At 59.5% G+C, this 19,580-nt stretch overlaps 3 protein-coding genes across 8 annotated transcripts in view; 1 reads left to right on the forward strand and 2 right to left on the reverse strand.

The window, feature by feature from the left end:
• The window catches only part of DAG1 (dystroglycan 1), a 49,943-nt gene extending 40,120 nt beyond the window's left edge, over positions 1-9,823 (reverse strand). Inside the window, exon 1 of one of the 4 annotated variants that reach the window (XM_030956744.1) lies at positions 9,805-9,823. The gene's annotated coding sequence lies outside the window, so the exon portion shown is untranslated. Of the gene's footprint in view, positions 1-9,187; positions 9,251-9,323; positions 9,349-9,707; positions 9,776-9,804 lie in introns of those variants that run through there. The other 3 variants (XM_030956739.1, XM_030956742.1, XM_030956743.1) reach the window with 3 other exon arrangements.
• A 501-nt stretch (positions 9,824-10,324) lies between these two features.
• On the forward strand, positions 10,325-14,965 carry MST1 (macrophage stimulating 1). Of its 3 annotated transcripts, none has more exons than XM_030956725.1 (18): positions 10,325-10,482; positions 10,894-11,035; positions 11,136-11,305; positions 11,422-11,536; positions 11,747-11,883; positions 11,953-12,073; positions 12,173-12,291; positions 12,386-12,551; positions 12,646-12,776; positions 12,857-12,959; positions 13,073-13,209; positions 13,331-13,366; positions 13,449-13,560; positions 13,631-13,708; positions 13,774-13,920; positions 14,000-14,106; positions 14,517-14,656; positions 14,737-14,965. In XM_030956725.1, exons 1-18 carry the CDS (start codon positions 10,431-10,433, stop codon positions 14,896-14,898), a joined length of 2,175 nt encoding a protein of 724 aa, XP_030812585.1. In that variant the 5' UTR covers positions 10,325-10,430; the 3' UTR covers positions 14,899-14,965. The 3 variants fall into 3 exon arrangements, with proteins under 3 accessions (XP_030812585.1, XP_030812586.1, XP_030812587.1); XM_030956726.1 differs by having other exon boundaries at positions 11,193-11,305; XM_030956727.1 differs by having other exon boundaries at positions 11,193-11,305; positions 12,389-12,551.
• An 83-nt stretch (positions 14,966-15,048) lies between these two features.
• Positions 15,049-19,487, reverse strand: APEH (acylaminoacyl-peptide hydrolase). The gene is made up of 22 exons (XM_030956794.1): positions 19,424-19,487; positions 19,210-19,318; positions 19,008-19,137; positions 18,827-18,908; positions 18,657-18,732; positions 18,386-18,528; positions 18,048-18,185; positions 17,883-17,974; positions 17,751-17,791; positions 17,564-17,685; positions 17,332-17,392; positions 17,128-17,222; positions 16,994-17,045; positions 16,835-16,923; positions 16,489-16,630; positions 16,281-16,358; positions 16,124-16,204; positions 15,959-16,047; positions 15,692-15,882; positions 15,516-15,618; positions 15,336-15,442; positions 15,049-15,255 (listed from the first exon to the last, which is right to left on the reverse strand). The coding sequence occupies exons 1-22, from the start codon at positions 19,451-19,453 to the stop codon at positions 15,117-15,119; spliced, it is 2,190 nt and encodes a 729-aa protein (XP_030812654.1). The 5' UTR covers positions 19,454-19,487; the 3' UTR covers positions 15,049-15,116.
• Between the last annotated feature and the right edge of the window lie 93 nt (positions 19,488-19,580).

Consider the following 19,580-nt stretch of genomic DNA (forward strand, 5'->3'; position numbering starts at 1 on the left):
GCACCTGCTCAAACCAACTGAGAAGCTGAGCACACCAAGTCTGGACCCAGCAACAAACTGTGCCAGGCAAGAGCACTGCACAAAGACACCAAGGAAAACCCAGACAATTCCAAAGATAGAGAGAAATTAAACTGGGTTCAGCTGGACATCTCCCATTCATTTCCCACTATTGTCCTCACCAGCATCTGAGCAGCACACACTGAGAGCTATGGTCACCTCCCACAGCAGCTGCATCCTGGTACAGGCACAGCAACTCCCTCAGAGCAGGAGGCTCTGACTGCATCCATTCCACATTAACAGTCCTCTCGAGCACTCCTGGGCAAACTGCAGCAGGCAGGCCAGTGACCTGGTGCAGGTTTCTTTTCAGCCACCAAGCCACTTTAAAAGACATCTAAAAATACATGAAATGCTTTTCTCATGTGACTTTTCTGAGCGAGGGACTGCTCTAAAGCCTGCAACCACACATGGAACGAGACACCGCTGCAAGACCTCTTTTCCTGCACCAACACTGGCAACCTGTTGAGGCCAAGAGACCAGCTGAAGATAAAAACCTGGAGCATTATGCTTGGCAGTATCAGCTCCTGAGGTAGCACCATTCTCCCTAAGGGCTGTGCTTCTGTTCAGGAGCACCACACAGATGGGGAGCTGCAATGTTTTAATGTTTCTGCTCCAGAAGGACCTTTAGCTACACCCAGAAGAGTTCAAATTTATACTCCTCCCCACCAAGCCTGAAATAAAAAATAACTTCTCAGCTCTGCTGACACAGGTAATTCCTCTCCACTGAGGAGAGGAGGTAAATAGGACAACTGTTTGTCTTTGAAAGTGCTTTGCAAATCAGCTCAGATGGCTGCTGCCTCAAAGCCCAAGCAGGAGGACACTGGCCACTTCAGCTGATCCTCAAGCTCTTTAAGAGTAGATTTACATTACCAAGTTTCCCATCAAGACTCTTCCTTCACTCCCAGACTAGAGCAGAAAAGCTCTTTTGAGATGCAGACCCATGTGCTTACAAGCTCCTGTACATGCCAGTAGACACTGACACTGGGAAGTGAAAGGTGTCTGCTCCTGGATGGGCTCAGGCTGCAGAGCTGAGCCATCTGCTTCTGCTGAAGCTGAGGGTGGCTCTTCCTTGCCCCAAAGCAGACACCTCGCTGTGTGCCCAGGCAGCTCCAAGCTTCAGCTGACCTTTTCCAGTTGGCACAGCCTACAACTGCCGGTCCCAAACAGGGCTCAGAGTCAGCTGTGCAGAATTCACTAATAATCATCTTAGTCACTGCTTAAAGAAGAATCTCACCCCTAAACACTTGCCTAGGGAGTCAGCCCAGCCAGCCTTAATTCCCATATATGACCAGAAATGAGGACTTCAGCATGTGGAGCAATCTTTCCTGGGCTCCCAGCTGGAGTGACCAAGCCACACACCACACCAGTCCAGAAGACACTCCCAGGGCAGAGCTCTGCACCCAGCCTTGCTCTCCATGATCTCCCTCATGCTGGTGGCAGATTGCTCTTCCAGCAGGATGTGAACAGACCAACTCATCACAAAACACAGGTATGTGTGGCCAAGGTGTGCCTTCAGAACTGCCCTGTATGCAGTATCTCGATTCATTTTAACTTCAGAAAAAAGCAAAGCCTAAATCTCACTGCCTCCTCTGCTCTCTGCCTTTCTTTATGGCACAGGGGAGAAGCTGCCTCAAAGGATTTCCTGAAGCATCATATCAAGGCAAAGGTTTTGAACCAGCATGTGAACAGACTGTAAGAAATCCATAAAAAGTGCGAAGAGGCTTACCTGGAGTCAGCAGGATTAAGTTTCCTATACAGAGTTATGCACCTCCAGGGGAGGCTTTAGGAGCCTGCCATTCAGGGAAGAGAAAAAGGCTGGAGGCTGCTGAGCTGGGTCACGCTGGAGCAAAGCACACAGCACCAGGATGCAGCGCAGAGGTCTGCAGGAAACAGCTTCTTCCTGTGACAGCAGGACAGCACCACGACCCCTCTCCCCTGGGACACCCAGGGCCAGGCACAGCCCTCTGCCCAGGGACACCCAGGGCCAGGCACAGCCCTCTGCCTGAGCAGGCTGGGACACCCAGGGCCAGGCACAGCCCTCTGCCAGAGCAGGTTGGGACACCCAGGGCCAGGCACAGCCCTCTGCCAGAGCAGGGGGACACCCAGGGCCAGGCACAGCCCTCTGCCAGAGCAGGCTGAGCTCACACAGCCACGTGCAGGCACCCGAGGTGTGTGAGAGATGCACGGCCCCACCTGCCCCTGTCCCGGCAGGACCCAGCTCCAGAAGGGAAAGCAGAAGGAGGAGGAGGCCAGCAGCACTTGGACCACTCCCAGCTGACCCAATGACTAAAAGATTGGAGGAGCTTTGGTGGAGCAGCACAGAACCAGGAGGAGGGTCAGCATTCCAGTTTTCAGGAATAATGGGTGTGCAGTGCAATGGTGCTGGGACGCTGGTTTGAGGGGAGGGTGGGGACTGAACCCCATCACAGGCTGGAACAGTGCTTCCAGAGTGCAGGAGCTCGTCCACCTCTGACTGAGGCTTTAACAAGCAAACCCTCTCACACCCAAATTAGCCATGGCAATCATGGAGTATTTCCCTCTGCCACATTGAGCACACAGAATCGCACACAACTTTTATCCTGGCTTATCACCATTACCACACAGGGAGCACCACTGCCTTCTCAAAGCTTGAATCCCCCAATATACAATTTTACATCATTGCCAGTAGCAAGTGAAGCTCTTTTTCATGTTAGCTTTGACTACAAAGTTTTCATGAGGCTGTAAAGCCCAATTCCTACACTTTTCCTACAGTTTAGTGCCAAGGGTTCATGGGCTTTGCATGCAGTACTGTTACAATACATTGCTTTAGTTTTCTCTGGACATTTCTGAAGATTTGTATTTATCTCAGCAATTGTCATTCTCAGATCAAATTTCTTACTTCCCTAGAGGCTGACCCCTGCTATTCAAACAAAATCTTACTCTAAGATGTGGTAACTCTTGAAAGAGCCACCAGCACAAGGCACACAGACAAACACAGAGCACTGGCTTTATAAACACCGCTGGAAGCACAAAATTCCCCAGGTAGAGGACACAAAGTTTCACGTTTTGGCCACACAGCTCACCCTGGAGAAGTGAACTGGTACCATGGAAACACATACAGCACCATGGCACAGACCTTTATGCTAGATTACATGACAGTCTCAGTCCAATCACTCAGAATTACTGCCATCCACACAAATGTTAATGCCCAGCCTAAAAAACGCCTGCTCTGACCCGGACACTCATTAAAATAAGGCTGACTGCCCCATTCCTGATGCTCTATCCCGTTCAGGATGGGCAGATCTGCATTGTGACCATGCTGCAGAACTTGCAGGACCTCTTACACATCCCATACAACAGTTATTCTGTGCACAAACACCACACTGCAGAAGCTTTCAATGAACTGAAACTGAGAATTAATGAAACAAATCAATTATATGAGTTGCTTGTGCCCATTAAGTTCAGCTGATGCCAGTACCTCTGCAATTACACTTTCCCACATGTCTTAAAGCTTTTGCTATGGTAGGAGAAAGGAAAGATGCCAAGGAATTCCAGAAGATAGGCAAAGGAGGTTTTGAATTTTAGGAAAAACACTGGAAGAAGATTCTCCCTTGGTATTGGCATAATCCCACCCTTGTCTCCAGCCAGCCTTTACCTGTATCTGAAGAGGCAGAAATCTAAATCTGATTTTTAGAGAAAAAGACACACAGCTACACTGATTCTGTGTAGCTTCCTGGTAGGATTCTATGAAGTTGAATTCAGAGAGGGTTTTAGAATAACCACCTTTTACCCCCTTAATGTAGGCCCCCAGGCACTATCATAAAAATTCCACTAGAAATATTTCCTTTGGGGTGGGGAAACACCATGCATGGTCTGTCATGCAGGAATCAGCTCCTACAGCACAGAGAGCTCACACTCCACAGAGGTCAAGACCTAAGCAGAAAGCCTAGGGGACATGAACAGGGAATCACTGCAGCCTCAAATATGCCTCTCATTCCCCACCTAGAAGCCCACACCTGTGTAAAGCCTTCCTGCAGGAATCCCAAGTGCCACAACACGAAGGTCACGCCTCACATTTCAGCAATACTCAGAGAAGATCTGATGAAATCTTGCTGTACAGGGAACTCCCAGCTAGAGACCAATACTGAAGAGCTGCTTTAGAAAAAAGTTCACACTGGAAAAACTCACAACTATTTCCACCCTGATTAAAGTGGAATCTGTACAGTATCCTGGACCACTGAATAACCAAGCACTACTCACAGGGCTCTTGGTCCCTCTCTGCTGAAATTGAAAAGTCCCAAAAAAGCCACGCACACTTCCAAGGAAATCCTGGAAGCTCTAACAAGAGATGTGCTTCCCACAGAGCCTGGGAGAATCCATTTGGGGGCAAGAGGGAAGAGGCAATTAGGGCCAGCCTAGCAAGGAACAGCAGCACACAGTCCCCACACTGCAATCTGAGGTGACAGTGGCACAAGGCTTTCACATCACCTGCCATGATTCAACACTCCAGTGGAAAACTGCTGGTTCAAACCATCACTCAAGCTCATCCAAAAATCAATCCCTAGCCTTTGGGACTGATATAAAATGATCAGTATCTGCTACTGGAAACTCTCATCAAAATTACTGAATGCTAATCCCCACCCTTAAGGAACATACTTCACAGAAGATTAAGCTTTCTGAAGCCGAAATGCACAGTCTAGTTCAAAAAAATAGAGAAGCCCGTGTGAATTCAGCACACACATCCAGCACTCCTGTGACCTGTAACCACGCGAGATTGAACTGAAATCTCCCTGTAACCACCTCTCCACCCCAGAGGAGGGAGGGCAGGAATGCTGCCTGTCAGGTCCCTAACGAGCAGGATCTACCAAGGACTGCAGGAAGGGGCTTCTGAGCCGGGTTGCTGGAATGCTCAGAGAAACCAGCACACAAAATATTTTACAATCTGCCCATGGAAACCCTCTATGAATGGAGCCCATCTCAGAAAGTACAGCAGGAAAGACACACCATATTCTTATTGGGGTTGCAGTGACGGCAAAAGCACTGTGGTGAGACCACAAGGTGAGAAAAGAGAAGAGAACTCAGGAGCGGAAACCTTCACTCAGATACATTTTTACAGGTCAGATGAGGCTGTGAGCCCCGTTTTCTAAAGAAAAACCCTAAACAAAGCTGAACCCAGTGGGGCTGGGACAAATTTTATTGCTGTTTCTAAGCCTCACCCTCTTGCATGTCAAAGTCAGACAGTACTTTCAATCCCACCAAGAATCACTCTCCAGGCCTAGAGAATACCTGCAGGACAGTGAAACAGGGGGGACAACTCAACCCTGAGAAAGTAAGTATCTGTTACGGCCAAGAGCACCATTACAAAGGGAGAGCTCTGCTGATCCAATGGCTTCCTGCCTTCAAGGATGGTGCAACACCCTTCCCTTGCAATGAAAAAACCACCAACTTTACAGCAAATCAGCAGAATCCACTGCTCTATGCATTAGCTCAGCACCACAGCTGGCCCCTGGGAGGAGGCAAGAGGGCACAGCTGAAAGCAAAGAGAAGGGTCCTTTTAAAAGCATCAAACCATGAGGGTGGCCGAGGTGACCACTCGCCCTGATCTAACCCACCACAGGGACCATGCCCACCTCCTCCAGGCTGGGCCTCACTTCTTGTCCCTCTGCAGTGCTGAGCTGTTGACAAGCTCCTCCTGGTTGGGGATTCACAAGCTCCTTCCATGGAAAATCCAGGTTACTAAACTGCGGAAAGCTAACCCAGGGACAAAACAGGTCAGCTGAGCAAAATGACTGCAGGCACCACAACGGCATGTCTGGGGTCTGACCTCTCTGCTCCAAAGGCAGTGAGGCTTACCCAGCTCAGCCCTCCCTCTGCTACCTCACCCCGGGACCAGCACGGTGCTACTGGCATGGCCTGACAGTGACACAGCCAGGGGCCACAGGGCTGAACTCCATTTGTGCTGGGGTTTGGCAGCCACTGTGAGCTCTCCACAGACTGGGGAGAGGGCCACAGTAAGGAGATGAGGGAGCACTTGGTAGCCCTGCATCCCCCTCTGGCTCTTGGGTCCCAACACATTGTCCAGGGACAGGACCCCAGATGTGGAAAAACCCTGCAAGGCTGCATGCACTGCTGCCATGGGCAGAAATTCCAGGGAATCTCCTAGGGTGCCTCAAGGCTCTGAAAAACCAGCACTGAGGCGACCTTGAGCAGGACGTGGCATTCAGGAAAACAGGAGGCCCCTGCTGCCCACCCAACTCCAATCAAAGTCATGCCACTCACCTTGCCCCTCTTCAATGACCCAGAACAGCTCACAAACCAGGCACAAGCCAGGGAGCTTTCTGCTGGGTTGCCAAGTGACCAGCTCAGGCATTGCACAGGGACAGGGCCTGCCTGACATGGGGACTTGGATCATCTCCTTCAGACACTGCTGCATCAGCAGAGCAGTTCAGATGCTCATGAAAAATCCACTGACAAAAATACTGGTAACATCAAACATATACAACCATCTTTCTTTCTGGCAAGCAAAAATTTTATCCTAGAAAAGCTGAACCAGAGACAATTTCAGTCAACAGATAAGCACAGAGAGATACACAGACAGAAGGCACCAGACTAGGTAGGATATGCACCTACCTAGAGTGTTCACATAGGTTAATACATTAACTTTCCATCCAGCAGCACCTCAGTAGTTTGCTCAAATTCAATCTCACAGAACAAACCCTAAAAGCACAGGTTCTTCGGGTTGATATTTTATTTTTCGCAGCTTAAACATGGTCACAGTCCTTTGCAAATTGGGTTTAAGGTACAGAACTCTCCAGACTGCACAAACATTCTAAGAACAAACATTTTCAGCATACCAAGAACTCAGATACGCTAGGTCAATCCAACTGTGTTTATTTGTATTTCACCCAAATCACCGCCAAAGTACTCGGAGCTCAAGGAGCAACAGCCTCCCACTGATTCAGCAAGAGACCAGAAGTAATTGGTAGACAGTCTGCAAGCACCACAAAGAATGCCAGAGGCATTTATTTACATGACCCCTGTTTGCCTAAGAAGAATTCAGCGTTTGCATTTTCCTCACTCAAATTAATCATCACTAGACTTAACTCCTCAGTACTATTCCTCAGCTAACAGGAGTAAAGGCACAAACCACCCAAAATCATCCCCACAAAACTTTTCAGATAGCTGCTACTCCCAGAATGAGGCAGACCTTTACTCCGTCAGCTGGAGTTCCTCCCCAGGCTGGCACAGCACCCTTGGAGATATCTCTCCAGGCCAATTTGTCTCATTATCTTTTCAAGGAACATGGAAAAGGCAAGGAGACACCATTCCTACTAGTCAGCAATACCACTCCTGCCAGGACAGAACCATCACACCTTCTCTGCTAGGCTGACAACACACTGCACCTCACACCTGTGCTGCAGACACCAAAGCATGAAAACTTCCCCAGGACCTGGCTGCTGCAACCACACAGTTCTGTTCCCCCCCAGTGCCCACTGGTGCTCAGTGCAGAGCCCCAGAGCACTCCCAGGCCTGTCTGCTGGCACGCTCACACAAGCCAGGATGCAGCAGGGCTCCCTCCAACACCACCCCTCGCTGTCAGAGCATGGCTCTGCCCAGGACAGGCAGCCAGAATTCCTCCAGAGCAGCAGCCCGTGGAAGACAAGCCACAGCCAGAGCGCTGGGCCAGCTCTGACCAGGAGCTGCAGGGCTGGAGCTGGCAAAGGGTCCCACTCTGTGGGTCACACACCCTCCTTTGCCCCCACTCTGCCTGTCACACGCCCTCCTTCCCTCCTGAGAGCAGCCAGCTCGGCACTCCAGGCGCTGGGACACGAGGAGAACAGAGTGGGTAAGTTACCAACAAGTACCAGTGTTTCCAACAGCAGACAAGTGCTTGGGACCAACAAATCCCATACATATAAAACTTACTGGTATAGAGTGAGCAGAACACCTTTACTGCTATCAGCCCCGCAATTCGTACTGATTCTCCAGGTGTGATGCCAACAATTAAGCAGAATTTACAACTCTATTTACACAATGCTTAAAGAAATGGGTATGTCTAAGCCAGCAGGTGCTGTCAGCCACATCTCCCAGTTATTGGGGCATTTGTGCCAGCTCCCAAAGAAGCGAGCCTGAACTGCAGCAAGGAGTCAGTGCGACCTGGAATCAGCCAGGCTTTGCTGATTACTCCTCTGAGTAAACAGTGGTGCTCCCAGCACTTCAGCCTGCTCTCAAGCTCCTTCTGTTGGCATACTACCCTATATTTAGGAGAGAAGAGTGCAATGACAAGCATTGGGAAGAATGAATAAGTGGTTTAGGATGCTTGGTATAGCAGCAGAGACTGTGTGAAAAAAACTAAGAATTAGAAACTCCTAAAGTGAGGAAAGGAATCTGTAAAGCTAAAGGTGGGACAAGACAGCATTCCATTTGGAAAGTTAAATAGCAAGTTTTGTTAAGAACAGTACTCACAAGGCAAGAGGCATTAGTAATCAACCATGTAACAGAAATGGGTGGTAGAAAGAAGCTCCTACCTGGAAAGGCTAAGAGAGAACAGGAAAATTCTTGGGTTTTTTAACACAAAAAGAAGATTTTAATCTCATTTTGGACAGATGAATGCCAGTGGTGTTTTCCCAAGCCCAGGAGCCCAAAACTCCTGGACCAAGGGAGATACACCTCAGGGAATGACAGCAATCCCTACAGCCAGGTCCCACATCCCCCTGCCCACACCTTCCCCCGAGCAGCAGGACCTAGTTACACTCCAAAACCACACGTTTGCCAAGTTCAAACCTGTGGCAAAACTCAGTAAATCAGGCCTGCTGACTTGATGGGCACTGGAAACTTGTGAGAGCCACTTTGCAGCCTGTTGCTTCCAAGAAACCAGGGAGGCCACAAGTCCTATCTGCCATTTAGACCTCTTTGGGCGGCAGAACCACTAACCTGCCTTTAGTCACCTGCCCTGGGGAGTGCAGATAAAGTTACCCTGTGGGTCTGTGCCTCCCGGAACAGGCGCCGCTGTTAGTCACGCTCGCGGTGCCCGGAGCCAAGGTCAGCCCCGGGAAGCGGCGGGGCCCACGGAGCCCCACAGGGCCCGCCTGCCCGGGACAGCCGCGGGTCCCTGAGGAACACACAGCTCCGCCACTACCGGGGCACCCACCTGTGCTCCCACAGCGCCGGGCCGGTCCCGGTGAGCGGGGAGAGACCGGGACGCCCACACGGGGTTTGTCACAACCGGAGCCGGCTGCCGCCACCGACAGCACCTGGGCCGCTCCCGGCGAAGCCCCGAGACTCACCCGGTAGAGCCCGGGCCGCCCCAGCCGCTTGAAGCCCCGGGCCCGCTCCGCCTCCCGCCCGGCCCCGCCGAGCGCTCCCGGGCGCGGCGCCCACCCAGGGCCGAGGGCGGCGGCGGGAAAGCGGCGCGGAGGGAGCGCGGCCCGGCGGGAAGGCGGCACGGGGTCGGTCCCGCAGGCCGCGGAGGGCGCGCCGAGCTGAGGCGGCGCCGCGCCGGGAAAGCCACCCCGCCGCCCGCTCTCCGCCAGGCCCGGGCCCGCCGTGCCTCTGCCCAGGCCGCGCCGCCGCCGCCAGCCCCGCTCCCCGCCGCCAAGGGCAGGGCGGCCCGGCAGGTGCCGCCGCAGCCCCGCTCCGGCCGGCCGCGGTTCCTCCGTCCCCGCTCTCACCGTGCACGCCGGGCCCGGCCCCGCTCCCGCCGGCTCCGCGGCCCCGACGCACCGAGCGGGCGGCGCGGCGCGAGCGCGACCCCGCGCGGGCACGTACCCGGGGGCGGGGCTGGCGCGCGCGCGTGGCGCCTGGCAACCGGCGGCACGAGCGCGCCGCCGCCAATCGGCGCCCGGCTACACCGCGAGCCACGCCCCTCCCCGCCCCGCCCCGCCAAGCTGCCCCGTGCAGCCCCGCCCCGCCCCAGAGCCACGCCCCAGAGCCCCGCCCCAGAGCCCCGCCCCAGAGCCCCGCCCGCTCCCGCGGGGCCAGTCGCACAGCCCCTCCTCCTGCCTCGCCTCCAGGGCCCCACCCCGTCCCCAGGCCCCGCCCCTCTGGCGCAGGACCCGTCCCCGCTGCTCCGGGCCCACCCCCTGCGCTCAGGCCCCACCCACGCCTCTGGCGGGTCCGCCGCAGGGTGACCCCGGTCCCGCCAGAACCCGCCCCGCCGCTCAGGCCCCGCCCCGCCCGCACGTGCCCGCCCCGGGGTGACCCCGGGCCCGCCTGGCTCCGCCCCGCCGCTCAGGCCACGCCCCCTCCGCAACCGCCCCGCCCCTGACCCCGCCCCGCCCCACGCGTGCCCGCCGCGGGGTGACCCCGGCCCCGCCTGGCCCCGAGCCCGACCGCAAATATTTGCTCGGGGCCGTCCCGGAGCTCGAGCGGCCCGGGGACGCGGGGCCGCCGCCATGCAGCCCGTGCTGGGGGTCCTGCTCGCCCTGGCCGCGGCTCTGGGCTCAGGTAGGGCCCCAGGCTGGGTCGCCGTGGGGCTGGAGGGCGCGGGGCAGTGCGGGGCCCAAGGCAGGGCCAGCGGCCGGGCCGGGAGCCTGCAGGCCATGCCCTGTCCCACGGTGGACGGGGGGTGCCGGGAGCAGTGGGTGATGTAGGGCAGGGACCCTCCTGCTCCAGGGCACATGGATCAGGACATAGGACAGGGATCCCCTGCTCCATACTACATAGATCCCATGGTCCATAGGACAGAATTCCCCTCCTCCACGGGACACGGATCCCATGTTCTGTGGAACAGAGCAATCCCACGCTCTGTGGGACAGGGATATCCTCTTCCATGGGGCAGGGATCCAACACTCCACAGGGCCCTGGTGCTCATGCTGTGCCCCCATGGGCACACTGAGCTCCTGCCACACTCCCCAGGCCACCGCTCGCCCCTCAATGACTTCCAGCGCCTGCGAGCCACCGAGCTGCTGGCAGTGGCTGTGGACTCACTGCCAGCGCTGCCGGAGCAGGGCACTGCGGAGCAGTGTGCCCAGCGCTGTGCCACCAGCCTGGCTTGCCGGTGAGCAGGACGCGGTGCCACCGCGGGGCAGGTGGGAGTGCACAGGCCACAGCACTGGGTCACTGCACTTGGACACTGGGTGCTCACATGTGTGACCCAGGTCCTGCTGGCCCTGGCTTCACACGGTGACATGCCAGAGTCCCGCTGTGCCTCCCAGGGCTTTCCACCATGACCAGCAGAGCCAGTTGTGCCAGCTGCTGCCCTGGACCCAGCACTCACCCCGCATCCAGCTGCAGAAGAACATCCGCTATGACCTGTACCAGAAGAAAGGTGGGCTGGTGCCATGGGCGGGCATGGGGACACCACAGACTGGGCACAGGACTCCTCATTGCCCATGTGCCCTGACCCGGCCCTGGGGCTCTGAAGAGGTGCCTGGCTCTGCTCAGACTACCTGCGGGACTGCATCGTGGGCGATGGCTCCGGCTACCGCGGCACACGGGCCACCACGGAGAAGGGGCTGCGCTGCCAGCACTGGCAAGCCACAACACCACATGATCACAGGTGCCCCCGTGTCCCTGGCTGTCCCGTGGCACCTACCCTGGACAGCATGGGGCAATGGGGAATGGGGTGGGAGCAGTGTGGGATAGCACAGGAGCAATGGGGACAGCTTGGGGGCAATGGCACTGACCAGGGGTAGTGCATCATTCTTGCTGTGCCCGCTCCAGGGCGAAGGATTCCTGTCAGCCCTCCTACCCACTCTGCTGCCAGCAGGTTTCTGCCATCCCCTCGCAATGGGCTGGAGGAGAATTACTGCCGAAACCCTGACCGGGACAAGCGGGGCCCGTGGTGTTACACCGTTGATCCCAATGTCCGGCACCAGAGCTGCGGCATAAAGAAGTGTGAGGATGGTGAGTGCCACATCCCAGGATCACCCTGTGCTCTGTTTCCCCCACACTGAGCCCTGCAGTTGTTGGCAGCTGTCTGCATGACCTGCAATGGGGAGGATTACCGTGGCACCGTGGACCACACCGAATCAGGGACAGAGTGCCAGCGCTGGGACCTGCAGCACCCACACAAACACCCCTACCAGCCCAACAAGTACTGGCCCCCAGTCCCCAGCAGTGCATTGCCCTCCTTGAGTGCCAGGTGCTGGGGTGATGGTGCCACCCCAACTGCTGCTCCCTGTCTCTGGCCCAGGTACCCTGACAAGGGGCTAGATGACAACTACTGCCGCAACCCTGACAGCTCCGAGCGGCCCTGGTGCTACACCACCGACCCCGAGCGGGAGCGCGAATACTGCCGCATCCGCATCTGCAGTAAGTCCCCACCAGCATCGTGCACAGCTGGACCTGAGGGTCCTGGATGCCACCCCTGACCCTGCTACTCTGCCCCTCTCTCTGGCCACACAAGCAGAAAAACGCCCACGGCCTGTCAATGTCACCAATGGCTGCTTCAGGGGCAAGGGTGAAGGCTACCGTGGCCAAGTGAACGTTACCGTGTCGGGGATCCCCTGCCAGCGCTGGGACTCCCAGGTGCCCCATAAGCACCACTTCGTGCCCGAGAAGTACCCGTGCAAGTAAGGGGATGGCTGTGCACCCCAGGAGGGTGGTGCTGGGCAGCACCCATGAGTGTGGGATTGAGGGGGGACAGCCATGTGGCCCCTCCTCCAGGGACCTGCAGGAGAACTACTGCCGCAACCCCGATGGATCAGAGGCACCCTGGTGCTTCACCTCCCGCTCCACTGTCCGCATCGCCTTCTGCTTCCACATCCGCCGCTGCCCTGATGAGCAGGATGCCCAAGGTGAGCCGCCTCAGACCTGTCCCTGGGTGCCCAACCCCGTGCCCCTGTGAAGGGTGCCAGCCCTCCCTGCCTGTCTCCAGAGTGCTACCATGGCCACGGCAAGCATTACCACGGCCACGTCAGCAAGACCCGCAAGGGAATCACCTGCCAGCCCTGGGCGGCCCAGACACCCCATGTGCCCCAGTGAGTGTGTGAGGGGGGGTGGTGGGTACATGGATGGGGATGGAGGTGGGATCAGGGTGGGGTTGGAGACGAGGATGGGGATGGTGACAGTGATGGTGACTGCCTCCTGGCAGGATCTCACCTGCCACCCACCCTGAGGCCCACCTGGAGGAGAACTACTGCCGCAACCCCGATGACGACAGCCATGGCCCCTGGTGCTACACCATGGACCCCCGTACCCCCTTTGACTATTGTGCCATCAAGCCCTGTTGTGAGCCCCTACCCACATCCCTGCAGAGCTAGAGGGGACCCTGGCCACACACAGGGTGGTTTCGGTCCCCTCAGGGTGGCTGGATCCTGTGCCAGTGCCACTCTCTGTTTTCTCTCTGCAGCTGGCAGCACGGTGCCCTCCATCATGGAGAATACAGGTGGCAGCCCACGGGTCCTGGGTGGGCATGCTGGGATGGGTGCTGGTGGTACAGCCCCAGCTGATGCCCACCCTGCCCACAGACACAGTGACATTTGAGCAGTGTGGCCAGCGGGAGGAGAGGCTGCAGCAGAAGGGGCGCATCGTTGGTGGCCAGCCTGGCAACTCGCCCTGGACTGTCAGCATCCGCAACCGGTGAGGGGGTGTCCCACGTGCGCTGCCATGTACTCAGTGTCCCCCCAGAGCTGACCTCCTGTCCCCACAGGGCTGGTGTGCACTTCTGCGGGGGATCCCTGGTGAAGGAGCAGTGGGTGATCAGCACACGCCAGTGCTTCTTCTCCTGGTAAGGCTAGGGCTGGGCCATGGGGTGGTGGGACCCCCCTGTGCCCTCATGTCCCTGTCCCACAGCGATGCCGACCTGACGGGCTATGAGGTGCAGCTGGGGACACTCTTCAAGGACCCTGGCCCTGGGGACCCTGACCAGCAGACCATCCCCATTGTGCGGATTGTCTGCGGCCCCTCTGAGTCCCAGCTGGTGATGCTGAAGCTAGCAAGGTGAGTGCCTGTGCCTTGGCCTCTGCCATGCTCCACTGCTGGCCAGGCTGGCACTGTCCCACTGCCCCTCTTGCCGCAGGCCAGCCGCTCTGACCAGGCGTGTGGCCCTCATCTGCCTGCCCCCCGAGCGCTATGTTGTGCCTGCGGGCACTGTCTGCGAGATCGCCGGCTGGGGGGAAACCAGAGGTACCTGCTACAGGCAGCCCCTGCTGGGGGATTCCTTGTTCAATACAGCCCCTGCCAAAGCCATTCCATCCCCTCTGCCCACAGCATCCCCATGTCCATGGCATCTCCCTGCTCACAGCATCCCTTGCTTGAAGTGTCCCCTGCCTGCAGCAACCCCCAGATGCCTGGCATCTCCCTTCCATGGTGTTTTCCTGCCCATTCCATCCCCCTGCCTACAGCATTTCTTGCCCCTGCTATCACCCTGTCGATGGCATCCCTCTTCCACATTATCTCCCTTCCACATCCTCCTGCAATGACATTACTGCCATGCCATCCTCCTGTCCACGCATCCCCTGCCCGTGCCATTCCCCTGTATCCCTGCACACTGGTGCTCCCTCCCGTGCCCGCTGCCCCGCGCTCTCTGCCCGCAGGCACGGCGGACGGCAGCGTGCTGAACGTGGCACGGCTGCCGGTGCTGGCCCACAGCGAGTGCAACAGGGCACTGCGGGGGCGCCTGAAGGAGAGCGAGCTGTGCACCGCCCCGCTGCGTGCTGGTGTGGGAGCCTGCGAGGTGAGCTGGGCTGGGGACACCCAGCGCTGGGTGAGGGAAGGTGCTGGCACCAGGGTGACACCACTGTCTTGGTGCCACAGGGCGATTACGGCGGACCACTGGCTTGCCTCACCGCTGACTGCTGGGTGCTGGAGGGGGTGATCACCCCTTCCCGTGTGTGTGCCCGCACTGACCTGCCCGCCCTCTTCATCCGTGTTTCCCTCTATGTTGACTGGATCTACAAGGTGATGAAGATGGGTTGAGCTGGCATTCCAGCCTGGCATAGCTGCCACTGCACAATAAAGGCACAGCCTTGGCCACAGGAGTCGACACTGCACAGGGTCTCACGTTTATTTAACACCAAACCCCAAGCCACATCCCTGCCCCTGGCTGCACTCACTCCATCTGCCTCTGGTGCTGGTGTGGTCCCCAGGGCCAGCAGTCACCCTGGGGCTGGCATGGCCCAGGACCACTGTGGGCACTAGGGGCTGTGCTGGCCTGTCCCATCCCGCCTGGGCTGCCCCAGGTGCTGGAGGAACCAGTGGGCACAGTTCTTGAAGACATCGGCCTGCGTCTCCACACCAGCCAGTGCGTGGCCACCCTCTGGGTACCACAGCAGCCTGTGGGGAGGGACAGGACGGGAAGATGTTCATTCAGCACCCCAGAGCTCCCTCCCAGCTCCCACCTGCACCCCACTCACCGTGCTGGCACACCCCTGGCCCGCAGCACCCGGTACAGCTCCAGCGCCTGCGTGGGGCTGACGCGCCGGTCCCGGGCACCCACGCACAGCAACACCGGTGTCTGCACCTGCAGCACTGTCCTCAGTGGGTGTCTGACACCCCACACCTGGCACCCCACACCCATCCTGATCCTGCCTTACCTGGGCTGCCTGGGCGATGGGCGAGCGCAGTAGCATGGTGGCCACCTCCTCAGCACATGGCACTCGCTCAAAGGAGTAGGGCAGCCCCAGGGAGGTGTAGCGCCTGCAGCACAGAGACACCAGTAGGTATCACAGGGACATGGCATGGCATGGCACAGGATGGGGGTGCCACTCACCAGTCAGGGATGTCAGAGGTGCCCAGCAGTGCGGGCAGGTTGGAGACGGGGCTGCGCAGGGCACAGGCTTGGTAACGCTCAGGCTCACGGGCGAGGAGGTGGAGGGCGATGAAGGCTCCGTGAGAGCCAGCCAGCAGGGCCAGGCGGTGTGGGTCCAGGGGCTCTCTGTGCAGCGCCTGCTCCACTGCCAGCTGCACCCGTGGGGCACCCACCATTGGCACCCAAACAGCAGCATCCCCCCAGCACCCTCAGCCCAGCACCCCTCACCTGGGTGTCTGTCACATCCTGCTCACCCACACGGGAAAGCAGGGAGCTGATGCTGGCCTGGCCGAAGCCCAGGGAGCCACGATAGTTCACTGAGGAGACAGGTCCATGGGTGCCGTGTCTCACTGGGACACAGGGCCACATGTCCCCGAGCTCCCCAGCACTCACCCAGGAGCACGGCGAAGCCCAGCTGGCACAGCGCAGCCATGCTCGGACGCCAGCGGGCATCGAATACAGCATGGGGGCCACCTGGGGCCAACATGGGCATCACCTGGGCTGCCACCAGCACTGCCCACCAGGGTGTCCCCACTGTCCCCGCACTCACCATGGGGGCACACAATGAGGGGGTGCGGTGGTGTGCCATCTGAAGGGCTCAGCAGCAGGGCCTCAAAAGCCTGAGTATCTGTGCCAGGGAAGGGGTCCCACTTAGCAGCCACCACCCTGGGCACCCAGCACCCTGCCTCCCCGCCACTCCCAAGGGTTCCTGGCACCCAGGCAGTGCCGAGGTGCAGCAGGGACCCCCAGGGGCTCACCCTGTGCAGCTTGACCCTGCCCACTGCTGGGTGGCTGGATCGTCAGGGTCTTCCAGGTGACACCAGGAACGGTTGGGGTGTCCTCCACTGGCACCCAGCCAAGGGGCAGCTCCTGGCCTGCTGGCGGCAGCACGGCCACCACCTGGACACAGATGATACTGGGGCTGTGCCATGACGGGGCTGGGCCATGACAAGGCTGTGTCATATTGGATCCAGCTGTGCCACACCACACTATGCCTCCCTATGCCACACCACACCATGGCACGTGTGCCACACTGAGCTGTGCCTGGCTGCACATTGCTGTGCCATATCCCACTGTGCCACATGGTGCCAGGGCACTGCTCACCAGGCTGGGGGGGTGGTGGGGGGCTGAGCAGGTGGCCACCAGCAGGTCCCACTGGAGAGTGAGCAGCTCCCAACACCCTTCAGATGACCCTGGGGACAGAACACGTGTTGGTGACCACAGCTGCTCACTAGAGCACCATGGGTGGCCGGCACCATGTACCTGCTGTGAGGTTGGTGACGGTGCATGCCTCCGTATCCACGAGCAGCAGGTCCTGTGGGGGTGCAGAGCACAGGCAGCGGTGTCACCATGGGCTGTGTGGTCACGTCCCTGGCCCTGCCATGCCCTGGACTCACCGTGCGGCTCCGCTGAGGGGTGCCCAGCACGGCTCGCCAGCTGTCAGCTGCCCAGCACCGCGGGGGCAGCGCCTCTGCGTAGAGCCCGGCAAAGGCTGCAAGTGGGGCAGGGCGCTGGGCTGGTGAGCCAGGGTCACGGGCACCTGGCAGGGGTGGCACCAGCCCCCCATCAGAACCCAGCTCTGCCCACCGTGCCTTGCTCACCCTCCGTGGGCTCCTGAACCACGTCGAGCACTGTCACTGTCTGCCTTGTCTGCCAGGTGAGCTGGGGAGAGCTAGTGTTCAGGGATGGCCCCATGCCAGGGGAAACTGAGGCAGGGAGGCTTGGGGACACCCCCACCCCAGCCAGGCACTGCGAGAGGCTGTGACACCTGGGCACTGTGCTGGCAGCACAAGGTGGCACAGCCGTGCCTGGTGCCCGTGAGGCCCAACTCACCATGCGCAGGCGCAGACACTGCCGGTGGGGCCCCCCCACAGCCCCCTCCAGGTAGAGCAGGCGCTGGCCATCAGGGCTCAGCCGGGGGGAGCAGACAGAACCCTTCTCTGCTGATAGCAGCTCTGTGGGCAGCAAGGGGTCAGCATCCCAGGGATGCCCAGGCACTCCCCAGCACCCCAGCACTCACCACAGCACCCGCTGGCCAGGTCCAAGTGGAAAATCCCCGACCTGGAAGGAAAGAGTGGGTCAGGTTGGACCCCCACTGTGCTGACACTGCATGGACATCCTGGCATGGTGCTGGTTGCTGGCTGGGACCCACCTCCTGTTGGAGCAGGCGTTCAGCCCCAGGCGGAAGGGCTTGTGCCACCAGCCCACGAACACCACACCACGGTCATCCGGGGACCACAGGGCCTGTGTGACAGCCAGGCTCATCCCACAGCCCCAGGCTGGGCGCCCTGGGACGCTCCCTGCACCCCATCCTGACCTGGCCAGGGGAGAGATGCTCCGGGACTCCCTCCAGCACTGACAGGCTGAGGCCCTGCAGGTCCAGGACGCAGAGGACTGGCACGCTGCGTGTGCTCAGGGCCTCCCCCCAGTCCTCGTGGTACACAAACTGCTTGCCCTGTGGCACAGACCCATCAGCCTCATGGCCAGTCGCCCCAGGCATGCAGCTCTGTCCATGGCACACTCATGGGATGTATGGCACACTCATGGGGTGCACAGCACGTTCAGGGGTGCCTGGTGTGCCCAAGAGGCTTGTGCCATGTTCACAGTGTGCATGGCATGTTGGGGGTGCACTGAACACACTCATGGGGCACCTACCTCCTCATCCTCATCCTCTGCTGCTGGCCAGGCTGCCCCTGGCACATCCCAGGGGCAGGGGGGCCGCGGCTTGGGCCGGCTCTTCTCAGCCACATAGAGGAGCCGTGTCTCCGAGTGTGACCAGGCCAGGCAGGCAAAAGGCCCTGGCATGGCAAAGGAGTGCCAAAGCCGCCCGGTACAGGCACAGCTGGGCACAAGGCAGCCACCAGGGCTGCCGGCCATGCCAACCTCACCCCTGCAGTGGGCGGGGACCATGGGGAAGGGGCCCTACCCTCCGTGTAGACGTCCCCATGCTTTCCCAGCGCCGTGAGATCCACGCTGTGGCTGCATCCCCCGCTGTCCCACACCTGGGGGGACGGGCGGCACACGGTGTACACGGCGCCCACCGGCCTGCACTGGCACTCGGGCCGCCCCGGTGAGCGACCGGCACAGCCGCGTTACCTCCAGCAGCTCGCGGCCCTGCGGCGGGCAGCGTTTGAGGGCGGCACGGCGCTGGCCCGTGGGCGAGTCCTGGCTGAGGAGCCTGAGGGCGGGAGGGACGGCGGCTGCGGCGGGCCGTGCGCTGTGGGCAGCGGCCACGGCACAGACACAGCGCCCCAGCCCGCACTCGCCCGTGCCCTACTGGCTGTGGATCTCGGCGCTGAGCGCGGTCCGGCTGACGGCGAGGCCCTCGCGGCCGGCTGTGCGCCGCAGGCTGTAGTGGCGGCCGAAGCGCAGGAGCCGCCGGCGGGCCAGGTCGGGGCGGCTGCACTCTGAGGGACGGCACCGTCAGCGCCCGCTCGCACCGGGACAAAGGCGCGGGGGTGGCCGGGCCCGCCACTCACCGGTGTAGAGCTGGAAGGTCTGGCCCCCAGCCGCGCCTCTGAGGGCGGCACGGGTGACTGCAGGGAACCGGCTCAGCTCCCGGTAGCAGGCAGCGGGGCCGTGCGCCGCCTGGATGAGGGAAGGGACATGCTGGACGAGGGTAAGCTCACCCCCTGCCCATGCCCCCCGCCCGAAGCGGGGCCGTGCCCACCCACACAGTTCCCCTTCGCCCACCTCCACACCCTTCTCGGTCGCTGTGGCCATGGGGCTGTTCTCTGCCGGGCCGGGCCTGCCGCCCGCAGTGGGACGGCTGCCAAAGCAGGCGGGAGGAGCCCGGCGGCAGCGCCCGGCCGGTGCCAGCCCTCCAGCCGCTCCCCGCTGCCCCGCATGG

The sequence above is a fragment of the Camarhynchus parvulus genome, chromosome 12 (genome assembly GCF_901933205.1).
Source record: "Camarhynchus parvulus chromosome 12, STF_HiC, whole genome shotgun sequence".
In the NCBI taxonomy this organism is placed as follows: Eukaryota; Metazoa; Chordata; class Aves; order Passeriformes; family Thraupidae; genus Camarhynchus; species Camarhynchus parvulus.

Coding starts and splice junctions, on each gene's coding strand:
- MST1 (XM_030956725.1), top strand. CDS start 10,431: ATGCAGCCCGTGCTGGGGGTCCTGCTCGCCCTGGCCGCGGCTCTGGGC. Junction 13,561..13,630: donor ACTGTCAGCATCCGCAACCG/GTGAGGGGGTGT, acceptor CTGTCCCCACAG/GGCTGGTGTGCACTTCTGCG. Junction 14,657..14,736: donor CTGGTGTGGGAGCCTGCGAG/GTGAGCTGGGCT, acceptor TTGGTGCCACAG/GGCGATTACGGCGGACCACT.
- APEH (XM_030956794.1), bottom strand. CDS start 19,453: ATGGCCACAGCGACCGAGAAGGGTGTGGAG. Junction 18,186..18,385: donor CAGAGGATGAGGATGAGGAG/GTAGGTGCCCCA, acceptor TCTGTGCCACAG/GGCAAGCAGTTTGTGTACCA. Junction 15,443..15,515: donor CCATCGCCCAGGCAGCCCAG/GTAAGGCAGGAT, acceptor ACAGTGCTGCAG/GTGCAGACACCGGTGTTGCT.